The following is an 18,666-nucleotide window of genomic DNA, read 5'->3' as shown; positions in this document are numbered from 1 at the left end:
AACAAAAAAAACCAGAAATCAAGAAAAGCATCTCTCATTCATGTCTTTCTCTCACGTTGTTTCACGTTAGGACCATAGGGAGCGGAGATGAACCCATGTCATTGGGTTTTCTTTTTTTTTCCTTCTTCCCAAATACCATGAGTAGAAGATAGCATCTGAGTTAGCATGGATTTTCCAAGCTTTTCTCAGGGCTATAAACACTGGGCAATATCAGACCCCCTGTTTCAAGTGCAAAAGCAATAAAAATAGCTTTGAACTAATTATCATGGCCCCAAATCTGTCTGATGGGAGTTGAACAAACATTACCCTATCCCCAATGTTGTACAGGCCCCTCAGCATGATTGGTGGTGGACGGATTTAGAGGTGGCTATCTGGTTAGAGACTGAAACATGCTACACATGTTAAATATTTATCTGTGCACTTTAAATAAAAAAATCACAGGATTTTTAAGCCAACCATATTCCTCTTTAGGGAATATGGTTGGTTTAGAAAAAGGAGAAAATATGTTTTCATATAATCCCATGGAGAAAGTGTTAGTGAGAAAGATACAAAGGTCTGTTCCACATGGCATAAGTAGCAAAGGCATGAGTTCTCACACCAAGAACGAAGAGATTGTGTGAAGGCATAAAGCTGCCACATATGAGCAGGAACACTTGAGAAGGCAGCACAGAAATGAAGTCCCTGAGGGGATGGAGCAAGACCAAGCAGAGTTTTTAAAATAATGGGTAAGCTTCTCTATTGCTTATACTTTATGTAGCAATTTACATCTGTGCAAAATTAATATGAAAAACATGACCATTTTGATTTAGTAGCCTTTATACCCACTTTGCAGAGGTAAACAGCTACACAAAGTACAAAGCTGTGGAGAATTATGTCCCAGGAGAGAGGTTTTGAAACTGTAGATAGCAAAGTCTGCAGACTCTGTAGCCATGGTTTCCAGTAGGAATATTTTTAATCCAAAAATATCATTGTAGTGATTTATACATATATTTGAAGAAAATCTTTTTAAAAACCTTTTTAAAATCTTGGAAAGCATATAAGCAAAATTCCAGGTATTACAGTCTTTGGGTTTGTGTGTGCCCCTGACACATACACCTCATTTGTATATTTAGACAGAAGATAATTCAACTCCTTTGAAGTTACAAGGTAAGTAAATCTGATATCCACATGAGAAGAGAAAATTATTTATTTTGTAATTCTGCTTCTCTGAAGTTATAATCTTGCAGGATTTTCACTCCTGAATCTTGGATCCCTAAACAGGTAGAACTTTCCCAAATGCTAAAAGATTTTTGTTTGTTTGCTTCTAAGGGCATTGGCAGTGGTGAGAGCAGGGTCATCCCACAACTAGCAGCTGCATGTCACTATACAGAGGCTAATAACCACCTTTTAGATGACTGCAATATTTTCTTCACCAACAGGTCCAAAACAGATGCAGGAGAATGGCAACCCTATGGGGTTCCTGACCCAGGTATCTCAGTCAGAGACCCTGTAGATTTTTGGACAAATACCATAACCAATTCAGTCTCCCAAAAGTGCCAGCTGTTTAAAAGAGTTATAATACAATCAGTTCCTCAAACATAGTTGCTGTCCTGGAGCACCTCTGCAAAAGAGATATACTTGGCATCAAAAGAACTTTCAGCTCTCGTGACCAACTAGAAATCATTGTCTCCCTGCTCCCACACAGTTGATTGATCATGGCATACTGATAGGGGAGCCCAGAGAATCAACTGTGGCTCAAAAGACACTGACACTGGCTACACAGAGACATTCAGTGCATGAGGTATCAGAGATACCAGAATCAAGACCAATATTTATAGCCAATGCTTCAGAATCTTGGGGTGCAGACATCAACCTTGATGTTCCAATGTGCTCAGATTGTGCTGAGAGCTCCGACAATTCTAGATACATGTAAGATTGTTGTGATTTTCCTTCCCTCAAAACCCTCTTATTTTCCTGCAAAGGTAGGTGAAAAAGTCCACTAAAAAAACCCATAAAGGCTTTTATTAAATTAAATAGAAAACACTATGCAATTCACTTTATATGAATTATTCCTCAGGCATAAAACAGGCACATTGTCCAAAATGAGAAGTTTGCAATTTTGTAAACAAAACACAATGGACTCCCCAGCTGACTAATTAGTAATTCTTCCCAATTTTATATTTGCACTGAGACACAGATATACTTTTCCCAACCTATCTGATTTTTCAGCACTTACCCTATTACAGCAATTTGACCAAAACCATCCAAATGTGCTAAATATCTGCTCAATTCATGCAGAACTGACTGGACAAGAGTATTAAAAATTGACAAAATTCTCAATCAAAATGACCTGACTTCTGTGATTTTACTTCCACAATTTCCTATCATTTTGATGCAACAACTTGTGACACAACCTCTTTCACAAACATAAATCGGGGTTAGAAATCTAAATCGTCAATGTTAAGTGAGCAGAGAAATCAGGTTAACATTTTTTTCAGCCATACTTTTGCCTTTCCTCCTTGTTCTGGGCTCAATCTACAATACTAACATTGGCAAGTGATGCAAAGGTCCTCTACATTGTATTTCAAACTTTGTCCTTTGTGTGGTTCCAGTTCTTTTTTGTTAATTAACTCAAACTAGATTTCCACCAAGATTGGAACAGTAATGTCATCAACCTATACGTAATCAGTGAAGTTCCTCCAAAACCTCCTTCAAAGCTTTGTTAAATTTAGTGTCTCTCTCTGTGAAGTCCTTTGTAGCAGTTTCATAGATCGCACCCCCAAACACCGTTAGAGACATTAATACCCTGAGATTTCCACCAACCCTTGTTGGAAAGTGGGGTGCATCATCCCCACGTTCACCTCAACCAACCATGAGGTATATGGTAGTTGTAAAATAATTTAACTTCTGCTGCATAAGGTTTCTCTACAAGTTTTACATAATATGCTGAACACCTACATGTCAGAAATGTAGGCTGCCTGCACCTAATAAGTTCTAATCTTTTTCACTATATCTTCATTGTCTGAACAAATAGAGACCTCCTTGTCATACTTTTCTTGGAATCTGAGAGTGTCATCTTCATCAACATGTATACAACATTCTGGAGTTTATTTACAGAGGCAGAATCAATGGCACGACAGAAGGAAAATAGTTTTCTTTGTATGCATGCTTGTAGCCAATTATAGGATCATTTCTCAAAGTTGACCCAACAGCTTCATTAATGTTGATTATTTTACTCTTTCTTTAATTTTTCCTCTATTTCTTCATTTGCAGCATGTAGTAGTAGACCTCCATCTAAATTAAAATCTGCCAATGCAGACAGCTCTACCCCAAGCCCTGGCTGAAGTCAACTCAGGCTTATCTTTCAAGTACTCTTCCTTCAAGACCCTAAAATCTTTAGCGCTTTGAGGCCTTTGGCTTGTCTCCTGCTATGGAGCTGAGACTCAGGAGTTAAGATTCCTGCACAGATGGCATGTTCAGAGCAAAAGTCTAATTTAGTCTAATGTTCCAAAACTTTTGGGCAGCATCAAACTACCACTTCAAACAAAACAAAATCAAATAATAAAAACAATGTCCTAGAGAAATGTTTCCTTCCCTTCCCTGCCTCCAAAGCGTAGCATACCCCCACTCAAATTAGACCAGCAAAAATCATAGGTTTTTGGTCCAACACTTCACAACTCATATTTTCAGAAGCACCTGATATTTCTGAGGACCTCAATTTTTGGGTGTTTATGGTGTCTCAGCTTGAAGTGCCCCAATTTGCATAAAGTGCAGAGCACATACCCTCTGAAATTGTTGGCCATATTATTTATTTTACATCATATATAAACATACAATCGCTATGCAGTCAATTTCAACAAGCATGACTGGGCTCCTCTTGTTTACTATTCAGATCACAAAAGTAAAAATCCAGGCAGAAATGAAAATGTGGCATCCTAAGCCAAAGACAACTTACCACTCAGCTGATAAGTTGGCAATTTAATTTACAAACCTGCATTCCTGCATTTTAATCTTTTGTAGAAAGGTGGTAATATATGAGCAATATGAAAAGAATTGGATTCAGATCATTAGAGGTTCACAAGCCAAACATATGAAGCTCTGGAGGCTGTCCAAAACAAAATCATGGCTAGGTGGTGATGTCCATTCAATAAAAACTCAATGTCATAATTATCCTCTCACTTTTTCCCTGAAGAGTATTAGTAATCATAACTGTAATGTTGCTCAGCCAATTACATTAATGCTGTGAGAAGACAGATAGGGCCAGCAGCCAATCACTGTGCCAGGTCACTGCCTGTTGACAGATAATGTACAATTATCAAGCAATTAGCAAATGAAGTGAAAAATTCAAACACTCATCTTTAAATAACATAGAATAATTCCTTTACAAATAAAAAAATATGTTTTAATAACTTTGCTTTGCCTGTAGCTATCCAGAAAACTGAGGGCTCCTTTTTCCACATCCCTTTCTAATGACAATTGAGTACCATTTATTAAACTGGCAAAATGCCTTCGCTGTAGTAAGCTGGCAACAAAGTAAGGTGTTTGCCACCTTTAAACCAAATCACCTCTTCCAAACAAGTAAACATCCATTTAAATCAAATGAGGAAGAAAAAGTCAAATGTTGAAATGCTGCAACTCAACAGATTAATATATCTCAAGTTGCTGAGAACTCATCAGAATAGTGTATTTGAAGTTACCAGCTAATTAGACACTTGTGTATTCTATGCCAATGGATGGGTACTGGGATTCGATTGAAATAAATCTATTTGCCTGGTAGATCATTATTTTCAGTTCTTTTCTATATTTAACACAAAAAAAAGTAAAAACAAATCTGCAACAAGTTAGCCCCATGTAGAGACAAAACACTGTTTTCCATTCATTATCAAAAAGCCTTGTGCTTGCAACTGAGTATAGAATTCTCACAGTCTGCAGTAACAACTCTAATCGGAAATCTAGCAGAAATTTACCAACATGCTTTTTTGGATAACTTTAATCTATTTTCCCCTTCAGAAAACAACTACTACATCTTCATTAATATATGGTGAGAACATGGGTAATTAACCCTCTTTAAAAAGAGGGGGAAAGGGGCAGAAGAGGTCACCATCAACAGAGAAATCCAACTAGACTAGAAGAGATTGTTACATTTATATGGCTTCAGATACAAAACAAAACTAAAACAAAAAAATTTGACTTTAAAAAGAGAGAGACAGAGAGAAAAAAAAATAAACCACAGAAAGCTTTGATAAAAATCAACTCTGATGCAAAGACATGACAGGCTCTCACACAGTGGGCAATATTGGTCTCGCTCCAGTAAACTGGTACTGTGTTAGTGTAAGCTTGGAGTTTTTCTTCTTGTGGATGAGAAAACCTATTAGGGGCGAGGAGAAAGGAAGAAAAATGGATACTCATGTTGGCTAAAAAACCCCCAAACAAAATTAAAAAAACAAAACAGATGTACAGAGCTAGGTGATGTCAATCAAAGAAAAATCTTGGTGTTCAACATGTTCCTCTCTTAAAAGATATGTCTGTAGCATATTAAATAGTTTAGAGATAGGGTGAAATTTAAGGAAACCATTTATGCCATCAATATTTATCCATTTTTAAAATATCCCCTTAAGTTCATTCTGAAGGAGAAACACTTTGATTTAAGCATTTTCTTGTGCCTTGCACATTAAGCACTATGCTGCAGGGAAAGAGAAGAGGAGGGAAATCAAAGCAATACAGAAAAATCCTCCACCAACCTGCTGCTGTGGATACTGCATTCCTCCCAAGGCTCCCGAGGTCCGTCCCTGCATTCCCATTGGATATCGTTGAGGTCCTGGAGGACCATATGACTGCCCGGGGTATGGACTGCTTTGCTGTGTCTGAGAATGAGGGTTATTGCCGATTCCATACAACTGAGGTCTCTTCATGACCATTGGATCCATTGGGCTGCCCTGTTATTAAACACAAGCAAAGAACTGCTTTAAACATAATGTAGGAAGAAATTAGAAACGTTCCTCTTAGTATAGCACAGATTATATCAGCATTTATTCAGCACAGTGAATCTTTATTTTGAACACATCAAACAATGATTAGACGTACAAAAATGCAGTGAAGTACAGGGCTCTACAAGAAGCATGTTCTAATTTTCCTATTAATTAGAAAAGAGTTTTGAAATATGGAAATGGGACAAAGTCAGATATGACAAAATGATTTTGTACCCCTAAGCAAAAAGAGGAAAAAAATGGCATCTAAGTTTTCTATTATCTCTGCAGGATCGAACATAGTGATCATTTACACAATATTAGCTTTAAAAACAAAAAGCAAAAAACGCAAGCACACTAACACACACACACACTAACACACACACACATTAACAATACTGACTTCAAAATATTCTTCCACCTACATCAATTTTATTTAAGTGTAAAGACAGTCTTGGGCAAAAATTTTAGCCTGGAGAAGATGGCTAATTTTCAAATTCATTGAAGAGATGAGAAAAGAAAAAGGAAGTTTTGAAGAAGCATAAAACATATGATATGTTACATTTCAGAGCCTTTGCATTGCAATCGTGCGTTAATAAGCTTCCAAATCATAACGTGAGTCATAAGCCACATTTCACATGAAAGTCTATTTGCTTCCTTGCCAGAATTCAGAAAATCCAGGACTGGAATGGTTTTGTTTGGTTGGTTTTTTGGCAGTGTACCATGCAGCTCAAGAGTTTCATGACTGGTGTCAACCAGTGTGTGACACATTACTCTCATCTTTTACTAGTGAGAACCAACTGAATCAGATCAAGGGTATGAACTGTCAAGTACAGCTCTATCATGCTTTTACAGTGCTGAGCTACAGCATCTATTCTCTACCTCCACTATGCATTAATTCAAGGTACAGGAAAGTTACTTAAAGAAAAAAAGCCTAACATAATATTAGCTTAATTAAAAGAAGGATTTTCTTAGAATCATAGACATTAGAAAAGGAAAAGACCTATTAGTTTATCCAGTTCATTTCCCTCTTATACTGTAGGGAAATCCTGCACTATTTTCTAAAATTTTGCCCAATCTAGTGTTAAATGTCTCATGAGATGGGGCTCAACCACTCCTTTTTGAAGATTATTTCACAGCCTAGGGTGTGATATCAGTAAGTTTTTCCTGATAATTTAAATTTTCTTAATTTCATCCCACTATTGCTACTTTTACAATATACAATTTTTTTCTCCTTTATGTTTACACCAATCAAAAATCTGTAGGGTATGTCCTCTCCAAATCACTCTCTGCTTAGCCCTATATATATTTAGTTATTTTCCTCAGAAATAGATCATTGAAACCCTTAATTTTTATTGTTGGCCTTCTGTAACATCCCTTTTATTTGGTAGTATTTTTCTGATAATGAGGTATCCAGAACTGAATGCAGTATTCCATATGTGATCATACCACACACAGCCTTCTAGATGGGAATTGTCACTTCTTTGTGACATGTAACCACTATGCACTTATTTCAAAAGTGCATTGGCCTTTCTGGCTACCATATTAAATTGCACACTCATCTCTAATTTATGATTCACTATAGCTCCCAGATCCATTTCACCAGGTTTCTCTTTTGCTTTATATTTTTGACATTTCAAATTATTTTTGCCAGATTATTAGCTTCCATTTGTTTTCAAATTGAGTGTCACTAGGTAATTTTCTGTCCATATTTCATATATCTGTAGGCCACTATATTTATTACTATAGCCTCACAATAGTGTTTGCAACTTTTTCCAATTTAGAATTATCTGTGAATTAATTACATTGATGTTTCCTTCCCCTTCTAAATCATTAAACAAGATGTTACATAAATCAGACCTAACACCACTCCATGAGCTTCTGTCACAAGATTCTTCCCTTGCTCAAAACAATACTTATTATCCTTTGTTTTAGAGTACTTCTTCCAGGTTTCAATCCACTTGACAATGTTCACACTTGACATTAGTTTGGATGTAACATTTCTGCTACATGGTATCAAATACAGGGCTAAAATTATAGGCTTAATAATTAGCAATGCTTATAATTAAAGTAACCTGACACTTTCCATTGTAAGAGCCTATTTTCAATTCCTCATAACTTTACCAAACCTTAATCATTTTGACTGAAACTTTCCAGGCAGATATTTTATTTATTTTTTTAAATTTTGGCAAAAACAAACAGTTTACCCATTTCTCAGAATAAAGTTGGGGAAAAATACATCATTTAAATTCCTGTTAAAACTTCTGATAACTTTTTCACTAAGAAGCTTTAGCTTTGGAGCAGGAATTTGAAATTTGGCAGGACGGTTACCCTAATGTCAAAGATATGCCTTTTGCTCTTCCCATGAAAAAAATGCTCAAATTTGGCCAAGGGACTGGGAGCCAGGGAGGGGGGAAGCGGGGAAAATGACAGGGAGCCAGGGAGAAGGTGGGGTATGTGTATGGAGGTGGAGAAGAACTGTACAAATGGAGTCATGGGACTGACAGGGCAATGAGACTGAGACAAGAAGCTAGGGGCGAGGTGGGGACAGAGTAGAGGTGATGGGGGAGGAGGAGTCAGGCTTTGGTGTGGAACTGGCAGAAGCATCTGTGACCACCATTAGAGAACACTTCTCTCTGCAACATGGAATGGAATCTAAAAAGTCCAAGTCTCACCACTATTCCGCTGTCAGCAAACAGCTTTGAAATCCACTGGCAAAGTATGTGTTTCATCCCCTCTACTGGCTGATCCACACAAGGATGACAACCTTCCCCCTCCTCCCCCGAGTACCACTCAAGTCAGGTACAGTCAGGTCAAGTACCACTCGGGAAAAAAAAAGGGGGGGGGGGGAGAGACTTTCGGCGGCGGCGGGGTTTCGCAGCGGCGGCGGCGGGACTTGCGGTGGCGGCGGGCTACATGGCGGGAATAATGCCCTCCGCCAAAACCCTTCTGCCGTTTGCCCCTTTTCAGCTGCAGGGTTTCGCAACGGTGGGTTGGAGGGCACTTCCGGCAGCGGATTCGGTGGCGCAGTACGGCTCGCGTACCACCCAGCCTTCTTTGGTGTACCACTGGTGGTACGTGTACCACTGGTTGAGAACCACTGATTTACTCCATTAGTTCAATTGGCAGAGGAGCGTGCAGGAGCATTAGAAGTTCTAACACACTTGATGAACCATATGGGTGTCAATATGATTCCACAAGATGAAATTTCTGTTTTTTTCAATTTGCATTTTTAAAATGGAAGTAAGACACACAAACCTAAAAGAATGTTAAGCTTGCAAAGTCTAATACTCAAAAGTTAAGAAATGCCAAAATTAAGGTGGTCTGTGCAACCTTATTTTGGCCCCTTTGTACATATGCATTCTGATACAGACTTTAATTATATGAGAACATACTATTTTTTTCCCCAAAGGACCTCTGCCTCATTCATGCTACAAGACAGATCTGTTCTAGGGAGAATTCAGAGTTTTATAGAGAATGAGGTTGTTGTATATAGGATCTCTGCCTACCTCATTTGATGCAGAAGTCAAAAGGTTTGCCATAAATGACGCAGGGGGTTATAGAAAAAGAAAGAATGGTCTCATGGTTAAGGCAGCTGAATGCTACCCTTGAAAACTGGATCCTATCCCTGCCTCTACCACAGAGTTCCTATGGGGCCAGGATATCACACACACCCATCTTTAGATTAACAGTCCAGGTACTAAAATAGATAGGACATGGAAAGTGCCCACTGCCTGAAAAGGTTAGATGAGAACTACTCTTCTGTGCCTGCTATTTCTCCAGTATGCTCAAGTGTTAAAGAAAGCACCACAAATGTACAAATTCACGAGCAAGAGAGGCACAATTTTAGATTGCAACCCCTTATAAACTCTCAATTTCACTAGCATCACCAGACTTTTCAGTCATAAGGAAACTATACAAAGAAACAAAAGCAGATCCCTGCCCCATCCTCCAAAATTGTGAAGATTAAATGTTACATTGAGAATGGCGTTCCCACCCCCAACGTACCCAGGTTACTGTTGGAGGCCCTTCCTTGATCACAATTCCTGTGAAGTGTAATAAGGCCTTGTCTACACTAGTAAGTTTTGTCGACACAAGTTACAGCGATGATCAAAAAGCGCTGTAATTACAACGCTTGTGCCTGTCCACATAGCACTCATTGTGTCGCCGAAGCGTGTCCACAGTTGGTGCTCAAGCATCGACAGTGAGAGTACTGCAGTGTGGGCAGCTATCCCACTGTGCAACTCGCCACCTTGTGCCACTAGGAGATCCAGGAAGGTGGAAAGGGCGCAGGCTCTATATCCCATGATGGAATGATTTCCATCCCATCATTCCATGGGTGTCCGACTCCATTTCATGCATTTTTCAACAGCCCCCGTTTCCTAAGTGCCCGCCATCTCTGTCTAAAAGGATGGATCCTGCACTGCTCCCTACTGCAGCTGGTTGTGTAGTATATCATGAGTCCCAGTCAGAACTGGAATCTGAGGCACCTAACCTGCTCTGTGCCATGCAAACAAACAACGCTGGATTACCATTTGCATTCACGGAACATCTGCACATGGTGCACCACCACTTTTGGGTGTGTGAAACAAGCACTGAGTGGTGGAATAGCATAATTATGCAGGTCTGGGATGACAAGCACTGGCTGCAGAACTTTTGAATGTGCAAAGCCACTTTCATGGAACTTTGTGCGTAGCTCACCCCTGCCCTGCGGCGCAAGGACACCAGACTTTCTTTCCAGATCAAACTATTCCAATGGGGGATGTTGAAATGCCCATAGTGATCCTAGGAGACTGGCCTACCCCTTACTCCCATGGCTCATGAAGCCTTATACGGGCAATCTGGATAGCAGCAAGGAACGTTTCAGTAACAGGCTGAGCAGGTACCGTGTCTCTTGAATGTGCATTTGGCAGATTAAATACCAATATGGCAGGTTAGACCTAAATGAGGAAAATATTCCCATGGTTATAGCGACCTGCTGTGTGCTCCATAATATTTGTGAAGCGAAGGGTGAAAAGTTTCCCCCCTGGGTGGGACATAGAGGTGGACCACCTTGCAGCTGAATATGAACAACCAGATGTCAGGGCTACTAGAGGGGCACTACGGGAGCCCATTCAAATCAGGAAGGCCTTGATGAACTATTTTGACAATGAGCACCAATAAGGTGTCTTTGTAATCAGCACTGAGCCATCCTATGACTGCTATCCAGCTTGCACTGTCTATCAATGTCCGATGCAACCACTATGTGCAAGAGACAAATAAAGATTGCTTATCCTTCACAGAGTATGTCTTTATTAAATAACAATTATTCACAACACACAAACAGCTGGGCTGGAGGGAGAAAGCAGGGAGGGGTAGTGTGAGCTATGACAGCTAGGTGTAAGTCCAGCTATCATTCTGAATGCTCTCTGAAGGGGGAGAGAGAAAAGGGTTTTGGGATGGGCCAGGAGTTTGGTAGGAATGTGTGGGAAAAGTTTGGGAAAGGCATGGAAAGCAGTTCTGTATTGGCTTCAAGGGGGGATGAGCATGCATTAATTAAGTATCCAGCATTGTGAATGACTTCAGCAGCTCCATTTGCTCCTCCATGGCTTTTATCAGGTGCTTATGACCTGCTGTCACTCGCTCCTGGTTTCCTTTCCTTCCTCTCCTGCCTATCAATTTTCTGATTTTCAGACACAATGTGTTTCCATGCCCTTTTTTCTTTTTTTCCGCCTCAAAGGACTGGAGGAGTTCTTGGATCATCTCCTCTTTGCATCTCCATAATCGTTTTCTTATCAATCACGGGTGCTCAGCAGGTGTGGGGGGATTTTCCCTCCAGGGCACACCTGTAGAAGCACAGTAAACAATGAACAGAAGCATTATTGTGAGTGCAACAACAGCATTGATGCATTACTATAAAATACACCTTTCTCACTGTCCCCCGGCAAGTGCACAGCTTGACGATCAACCAGGGCATGGTGAGTTGTGCCCAGGAGGTGAGGCACTCAAGCAGGGGAAAAGGTGCTGGATAGTTGTTTGGGGGATTGAGGCAGGTAGGGACAAAATTTCAAATTGTGTTACCATTTTCCACAGGCAGGGGCCATAGAAGCTGATATCTCACTCCTGAGAATAACCAGGGATGCTAGGGGATACATCTCCTCTATGCAAGCAGCTTCAAATGCGTCTCGCCTGTGTACTGCTTTTGTCCCTGCACAACTGATTGCTGATTGGCATGGGAAAGTTTCCTACAACAGGAGAAGAAACAAAGCAGCTGGCGGAGGAATCTCTGGCAGAGAATTGGAAAGTACCTCCAGGAAAGTTTCCACATGCAAACACAGCTACTCTTGTGCATTTCTTCCCCTTCAACCAGCTGAATAAGACAAAGCAAAAGACAGCTGTACCTCATGTAACCGAGCAGCAACAGCTCAAAAAAACAAATCACTTACCTAAGCTCCCCTCTCCTGCATGCCAGAGCTGGAGGGCTGGGACTGGCTCCAACTCTCCAGGGTTGAGAAGAGGTCCTGGCACCCTATGTCAGCAAATGACCCAGTTCCTTGTTCCGCACTGTTCTCCAACGCAACCTCCTTATCCACAATTTCGTTGGTGCTGAGTCCTGGGTCCACTGTCTCCGGGCCTATGGAGGTACCCACGGGTTTCTTGGTGGTGGAGGTGGGGTTGCTGCTGAGGATGGCTTCCAACTCCTCATAGAAGTGGCAGATCTTTGGCTCCGCACCAGAGTGACAGTTTGACTCCCTAGACTTTCGGTATCCTGCCGCAGGTCCTTGATTTACGCACGGCACTGCAGCGTGTCCCATTCATAGCTCTTCTCTGCCATTAAATGAGAAATTAGACCATATGTATTGAACTTCCTTCAGCTGGAGTGGAGCTGGGAATGCACAGCCTCCTCTCCCTAAATGCTGATCGGATCCAGAAGCTCCGGCATGCTCAAAGCAGGACAGCATTCAGTGCATGGAGCTGCCATGGTGAGCTGGGAAGATGAGATGTGAGCTCTCCACGCCGCCAAGCAGGAAGTGGAATTTCAAAAATTCCCAGAACTTTAAAGGGGGAGGGGCAACATAAACAAGCACAGAGTCTATACTGACGCTTTGTCACTACAAGTTTGGCGCAAAAAAACTCTACGCCTCTCATTGAGATGGTTTATTTTGTCGCAAAATCAGGGGAACTGAGTCAGCGGGGGGGAGGAGAGGGGATTGCAATGTGTATACCACCATTGTTTTGGCGCAAAGAGCTGACTTTGGTCGACAAAAGTCTCTAGTGTAGACCAGGCCTAAGTTTTCAGCCCAAGATACGTTTGAATTACATTTCCTGCCAATAGCCTCAAAACTTTCCTTCAAATTACATGCAGAAAGAAGTCTGAAGCCATCAAAGGCACTACCTGAAAATGTAGTCTCAGCCTATCACAAGATATTCCACTATGGAGTCCTAAGACAAGTGAAGAGAAAGAGTCTTCAAAAGGGAATGGCAGAATTCAGCAGGAATGGAATGAGCACCCCCTACACAGATGAAAGTTCTTTTATTTTTACCCTAATTTTCCTCAGGGAATGGGCAACAAAGCTTAGTAGACTGCAACTCTGCATAGCTTTTGCATCAGGTAGACAAAGTGGCTCACTAGAAGAAAATAATTTTCACCTAAGATAAAACTGCTCTTCAGAGTAAAAAACTGCAGCTTTTTACAAAACTGGTGAAAAATATACTGGTTTTGAGGACTATGCCAGTGATACAAATTTTAAATGACTACAGGCATAATCCTCAAGTTAGTGCTGCTTCATTTGTGCCTATAACAAAATAACATGGGCTCAGTGCAATATATTCTGGAATATGTTTGCCCTCAAATTCTCACAAATTACCCAACACAATAAGTCTTTGTTCACCACTGATCTCCTATCACCTTCTCTTCCTCTTTATTAAAAAGAACCTGCATCTCCATTTATAACAAAACCTGACGCTGCAAAACCTTATAGTGAAGAAAGTTGACAAACAGCTACCAACATTTCAAGATAAGCAGGCATAAAGTTCCCATCTTCAGCCCATGCAATGAGTTCTGAATGTGGTCTTTAACACAAGAGACAATTACAACTATTCACTTCAATAAAATGACACAAGAGGCATAATGAGGCAATGGGTGAAAAGGTAACCCATCTCTAGATAATGGCTTGATCTCTGTTGAATATCTAACAAGACTTCCCAGACAAGTTATCTAAGGTGACATAAAAAGTGAGGAAAACATTAAAATATAAAAGGCGTGTGTTTTAAATATCCATTAAAGAAAACTATGTTAAAATTTAGAAATATCGTTAGGCACGGAAAAGTTAAGATTACAAAAAAGTTTTCATGTACATCCTTAAAATCTGACTTTGCATTATTAGACTAGTAAAGAAGCAGGAAATGATCTGCTTTTTTTATATAAGCTCTTATTTAATCCTTTAGTAAAACAGAAAAAGAAAGTACAAAAATCTGAGCTGCATAAAGAAACCTAGAGATACACCACTCAAAAGACTAAGGGCCAAATTCACCATGGGTATCAGCAAAGGCAAATCAGCGATATAACCAAAAGTATCAATTTTACCTGTCCTGCAGCCTCTGCTTACTGCATGGTCCCAGCTGCAGAGGGCCACCCACAAATATTCTTCCTTGTTCAAAACAAAAAGAAACACAGAAAGAAAGAAAAAAAAGACAAGGAAAAAACATTGACACCCATTCCAACACCGTTTCTGACCCAACAAAAAAGCCTCTGCTACCTAAAAAAATTAAAAAATTACAAATAAATTCAAAATACAAGAGATTTGCTTATTTTTGGCTACATGTATTTTCCCCAACATTCTCCTAAAACCATTTAATATTACTTAAAACACTGGAGGGTTAGGGGTTGAACCATTTTCTAACTATTATTTTGGAGGCGGATAAAGCTATAATGCCTATTGAGAGAATAAATCACAACAAAAACAATGAAGAAAAGAAATCTGTTTTTAATGAACCACATATGAGTTGCCTCTTCATGTTGTCACTGGAAGTGCAAGCAAAGGTTAAAACAACATTAAAAAGCAATTATATACATTTATCACACCCGATGGCCAAAACAATCCTACGGGCTGAGACAAGTTCATGTGACAACACAGCTTAGTTCTGCTATCCTTTGAGGTTTTTTTTGCTACCGAAAATACTGATACACTAAGTAAACTCCTGGCCCCAGTGAAGACAATGAGAGTTTTACCATTGGCTTCAACTGGGCCAAGATGTCAAAGCCAATGACAACTGACTTACCTTATTTCAGCCCAATGATTGAATTTTGAACCCTACCGCTTCCTCTCAGCATTCATCCCCCACAACCAGCCACCTAATCACCTCCAATTTCCACTCAGGAGGATGCAAAATTACCTTCCTCTCCTTATAACTGTATGTTCATTTCCTTCACTAAGGCTTAGATGCTTTGGAGAAAAGAAAACATCTACCTTTGAGAGCTCAGAAATACCCATGAATCTGCTCTGACAACTGCCAAAGTGCTCTTCAGTGATACAAAAGTATCTTCTGGTGAAGCAGAAACTAAGGTGATTCTGAGCCTCAACAGTGGCCAATGCCATGGTTCAGCAAGGAAAAGAAAATCTATTTAAATAAACCCACAATTGCAAAAATTAACTATTTCCCAAAATGACAGGTGTGAAAAATTTACATTTATAGTTACACAATCTTCCTACCGTGAAAAAATTAAAATTAAAGAAGTTAGTATATCTGGCCTCTGCTTTACACTCACATAATAGGCTGAAGAGGAACCACAAGTGAGGAAAGCTGGTAGCTCAAATAAAAATACGCCTATGATTTAGGGTTTGGGGTTCAGCATGTAGCAGCAGAGACAATGCACTTTCTGACCTTCCTACTTATCTTCTAAAGACCTATTCTCTGGCTGAAGGCATCAAGACCCTGCTGAGTGGAAGCCAACTTCTGCCCATTTATTTTTTCTGTGTTTGTACAGCACTTAGCACAATGGAGCAAGCTTCTAGGCTCTAAGGTAATACAAATAGTAATGTTCAGTTCCTAGCCAATGGCTACCTGGGCAGGAGCTTGTGAGCTCAACTTCCTTTCTGCTCCCAGCATATCCATATAAATGGATTCGGGAAAGGATACTATAGCTGAGGAAATGGCCTCGTTTAGCTGACATTGATATTTTTCCCAGCTGGTCGGGAGATGAGCCTCCACAGTGAGTAAATGACTTCTCCACCATACAAGGCTGCTTTCTGCTTCCTGACTGATACCTAGAATTTAGAATAAGAATTCCTTCACCTATTTCTTAGTGAGGCTATATTAACATAAGTAACAGGAAGGAGTGATATTTACTAAGAGTAGTGCCTGGAAGCCACTGATCAGACAGCAGCTTAGCATGGAGAGAAAAGAGTTCATTGTCCTCCAAAGAGAAGACCCCCTGCAAGGAAAAAGTTGGGTAAGAAGAACAGTGTATAAAATGTTGGTAATTAGCTAACAAGAGGTAAGGGGGAGGGGATCAGTATCATATTTTAAGGAGAATCTTGCTATAAATCAAATAATATCCAAACAGATCTGGGGATATATTCCCAACTATTTGGTCTTGTTGGGAAAGACATAATGGTTCATGTATTTTCACTGTTCAAAAAAACAAGCCTACTTAGAGAAATGACAAGATCAATACTGGGGAGAACAGCATACCCACACAAAATGATGGTACTGCTATAGTAACTAGGTCATAAGCCTAAAGTTTATAGTTATCTGTAGATTTTTCTACTCTGAATGTTATATATAGTTCTTTATTAATGCATACAAAAAGGTATGCTGGTCATATATCCTCAGCATTTATGGCAAATTATTAATCAAGTCCCACCTGAAACAATTTGTTAAATTGATTTTAATCACTGGGCCTCTCATGTGAAGCTTTGTATAATCAGCATTTCATTTACAAAATTAATTGCCTGATTGATTCTCAAGAGGCAGTAGCTGTCATTATACTGCTGTCATAACTTTTGAGTAAGGGTGTCACAACATGGAATTCTGACAGTATGAAAGGCACTTCTATTTAAAAGTTGGGGGTAGGGGTGAAAACAAATAGTGATTTCACAGAGTTGCTCTTTGGCCTGAAAGAAAGTAAAAAACATTCTCTGCCAGTTTTAGACTGACTCCCTTCCACTGAATTAATTGACTAATCTACTCTTCAACACTCCTTACTCAGAAGCAATGTCCACGTAAGTCAATCATATAAAGGTTTGTGGCTGGATATAATGGAGATGTTGATTGATATAAGAGTTAAACAGAGGGGATCAGTGCTAAGGTTTTCTGTGGAGCAAGTTTCCTAACTTTCAAATGTATGGGGATTTTTGCATATATAAAACTTTCTGATAAGGTTTTAAATTAAACAAATAATGGATATATAATTTACAACCCAACCACCACAAAATTTCTTGTCTGAAAATTTTCACAGCTTGATTCACAGCTGCTAGGCTCCTGAATTAAACAAACATTTCTGGAGAGGCAGAAAGTAGTCAAATTGCTGAGACACTGAATCAGGAGACCTGAATTCTTTTCTTGGATCAGCCATGTGGGCATGCCATGTCATCTTTCTGTTTCTCAGTTTCCCTTCCCACCATGCCTCTGTATAGTCTGTCCTCCTTGGCAGGGAATAGGGTTTGGAGAGTTTGGGAGAGAAGATATTGGATGCCAGGAGCAGGTCACTGAGCTAGGAGCTCAGGAATGGTATATAGTGGGAGAAGGATCTCTGGTTTTGGGGTCCCCCCCTATTTTTAAAGGAAAAAACATTGTTGTAAACTTCAATCATGTGTTTAGGATTTTAAAAGCTACGTTCACAAAGAAAAAATGATGGAAACTTGCTCTGTTTTGTTTTTTAAAGGTGAAGATGTAAGTTTCTACTAGACCTTTGGAGAACTTTTAAAGTCTTCTAGAAGCTGACCTATTTCTCAGGCAACTCCACAAATAAGCTCAACTTCTCAAACAGTTTTATGCACTAGATCTCACCAACTGCTCTTAATTTGAAATTTCTAAGCCAAACTGGTTTTGAGATTAGTGTGACAAAAAAATGGAGGTGACTTTTCAAAAAGTGAATTACAGCCAGTGCTGAAATATATCCTAGAACTCACCAGAATGAAGTTCCAGGATTAAATCTAGACCAGAATGCACTAAAATCTACTGGAATATAATGTCATAAACAATCTCACCCCAAACTCTAATTCGGACCACTGACAATCCATCTGTGATTACGGCCCTCCACGCTTTTCTGACTTTCCTCTCCATAGGTAGGCTCCCTCTCTCCCAAACTTTCTTATTGTGGCAGTCAGCACATGCTACTTCAACATGCACAGGACACAGAGATCTATTTTCCTTCCTTGGCCTATTCCCCATCTTTGTGAGCCTCAACTTTTTCAGGTGTCCCAATTTATGATCAAAGAAGCAATAAGAGGAACCTCAGTAACAGGTAGGGGGACAAAGAGCTTCAGATGGCAGAAGAAACAGTAAATAACTTCTTTTTGCCCCAGAAGTAAGAGGAAAAGCCGTTCAGCAACCCACAGCCCTAGTGACAGAAGTGGTGGCAGAGTTTCTGAACAACGCTTCTGCCACCCAGCCCCAGTAAGACCATGGAGAGAACTGGAGATCCATTTAACACACCCAGAGTGAGAGAAGCAGTAGTACAGTGGGGTTTTATGGGAGAGTGTAAAGCAGAGACCCATTCAACAATCTCCTGCCTTAC

At 40.0% G+C, this 18,666-nt stretch overlaps 1 protein-coding gene across 11 annotated transcripts in view; it reads right to left on the bottom strand.

Moving 5' to 3' along the window:
- Positions 1-18,666, bottom strand: part of ARID1B (AT-rich interaction domain 1B) — a 388,366-nt gene that overhangs the window by 348,109 nt on the left and 21,591 nt on the right. For all 11 annotated transcript variants that reach the window (XM_067542455.1, XM_067542458.1, XM_067542461.1 and 8 more), the window contains exon 2: positions 5,721-5,915. In XM_067542455.1, the coding sequence (XP_067398556.1) occupies positions 5,721-5,915 (195 nt within the window). The remainder of the gene's footprint in view (positions 1-5,720; positions 5,916-18,666) is intronic.

The sequence above is a fragment of the Emydura macquarii genome, unplaced genomic scaffold, assembly GCF_026122565.2.
Source record: "Emydura macquarii macquarii isolate MOO-44397 ecotype Brisbane River unplaced genomic scaffold, CSIRO-AGI_Emac_v2 contig_705, whole genome shotgun sequence".
Classification (NCBI taxonomy): domain Eukaryota; kingdom Metazoa; phylum Chordata; order Testudines; family Chelidae; genus Emydura; species Emydura macquarii.
Note: the sequence above shows the minus strand (reverse complement) of the source record. Positions and strands in the feature narration are given on the sequence as shown.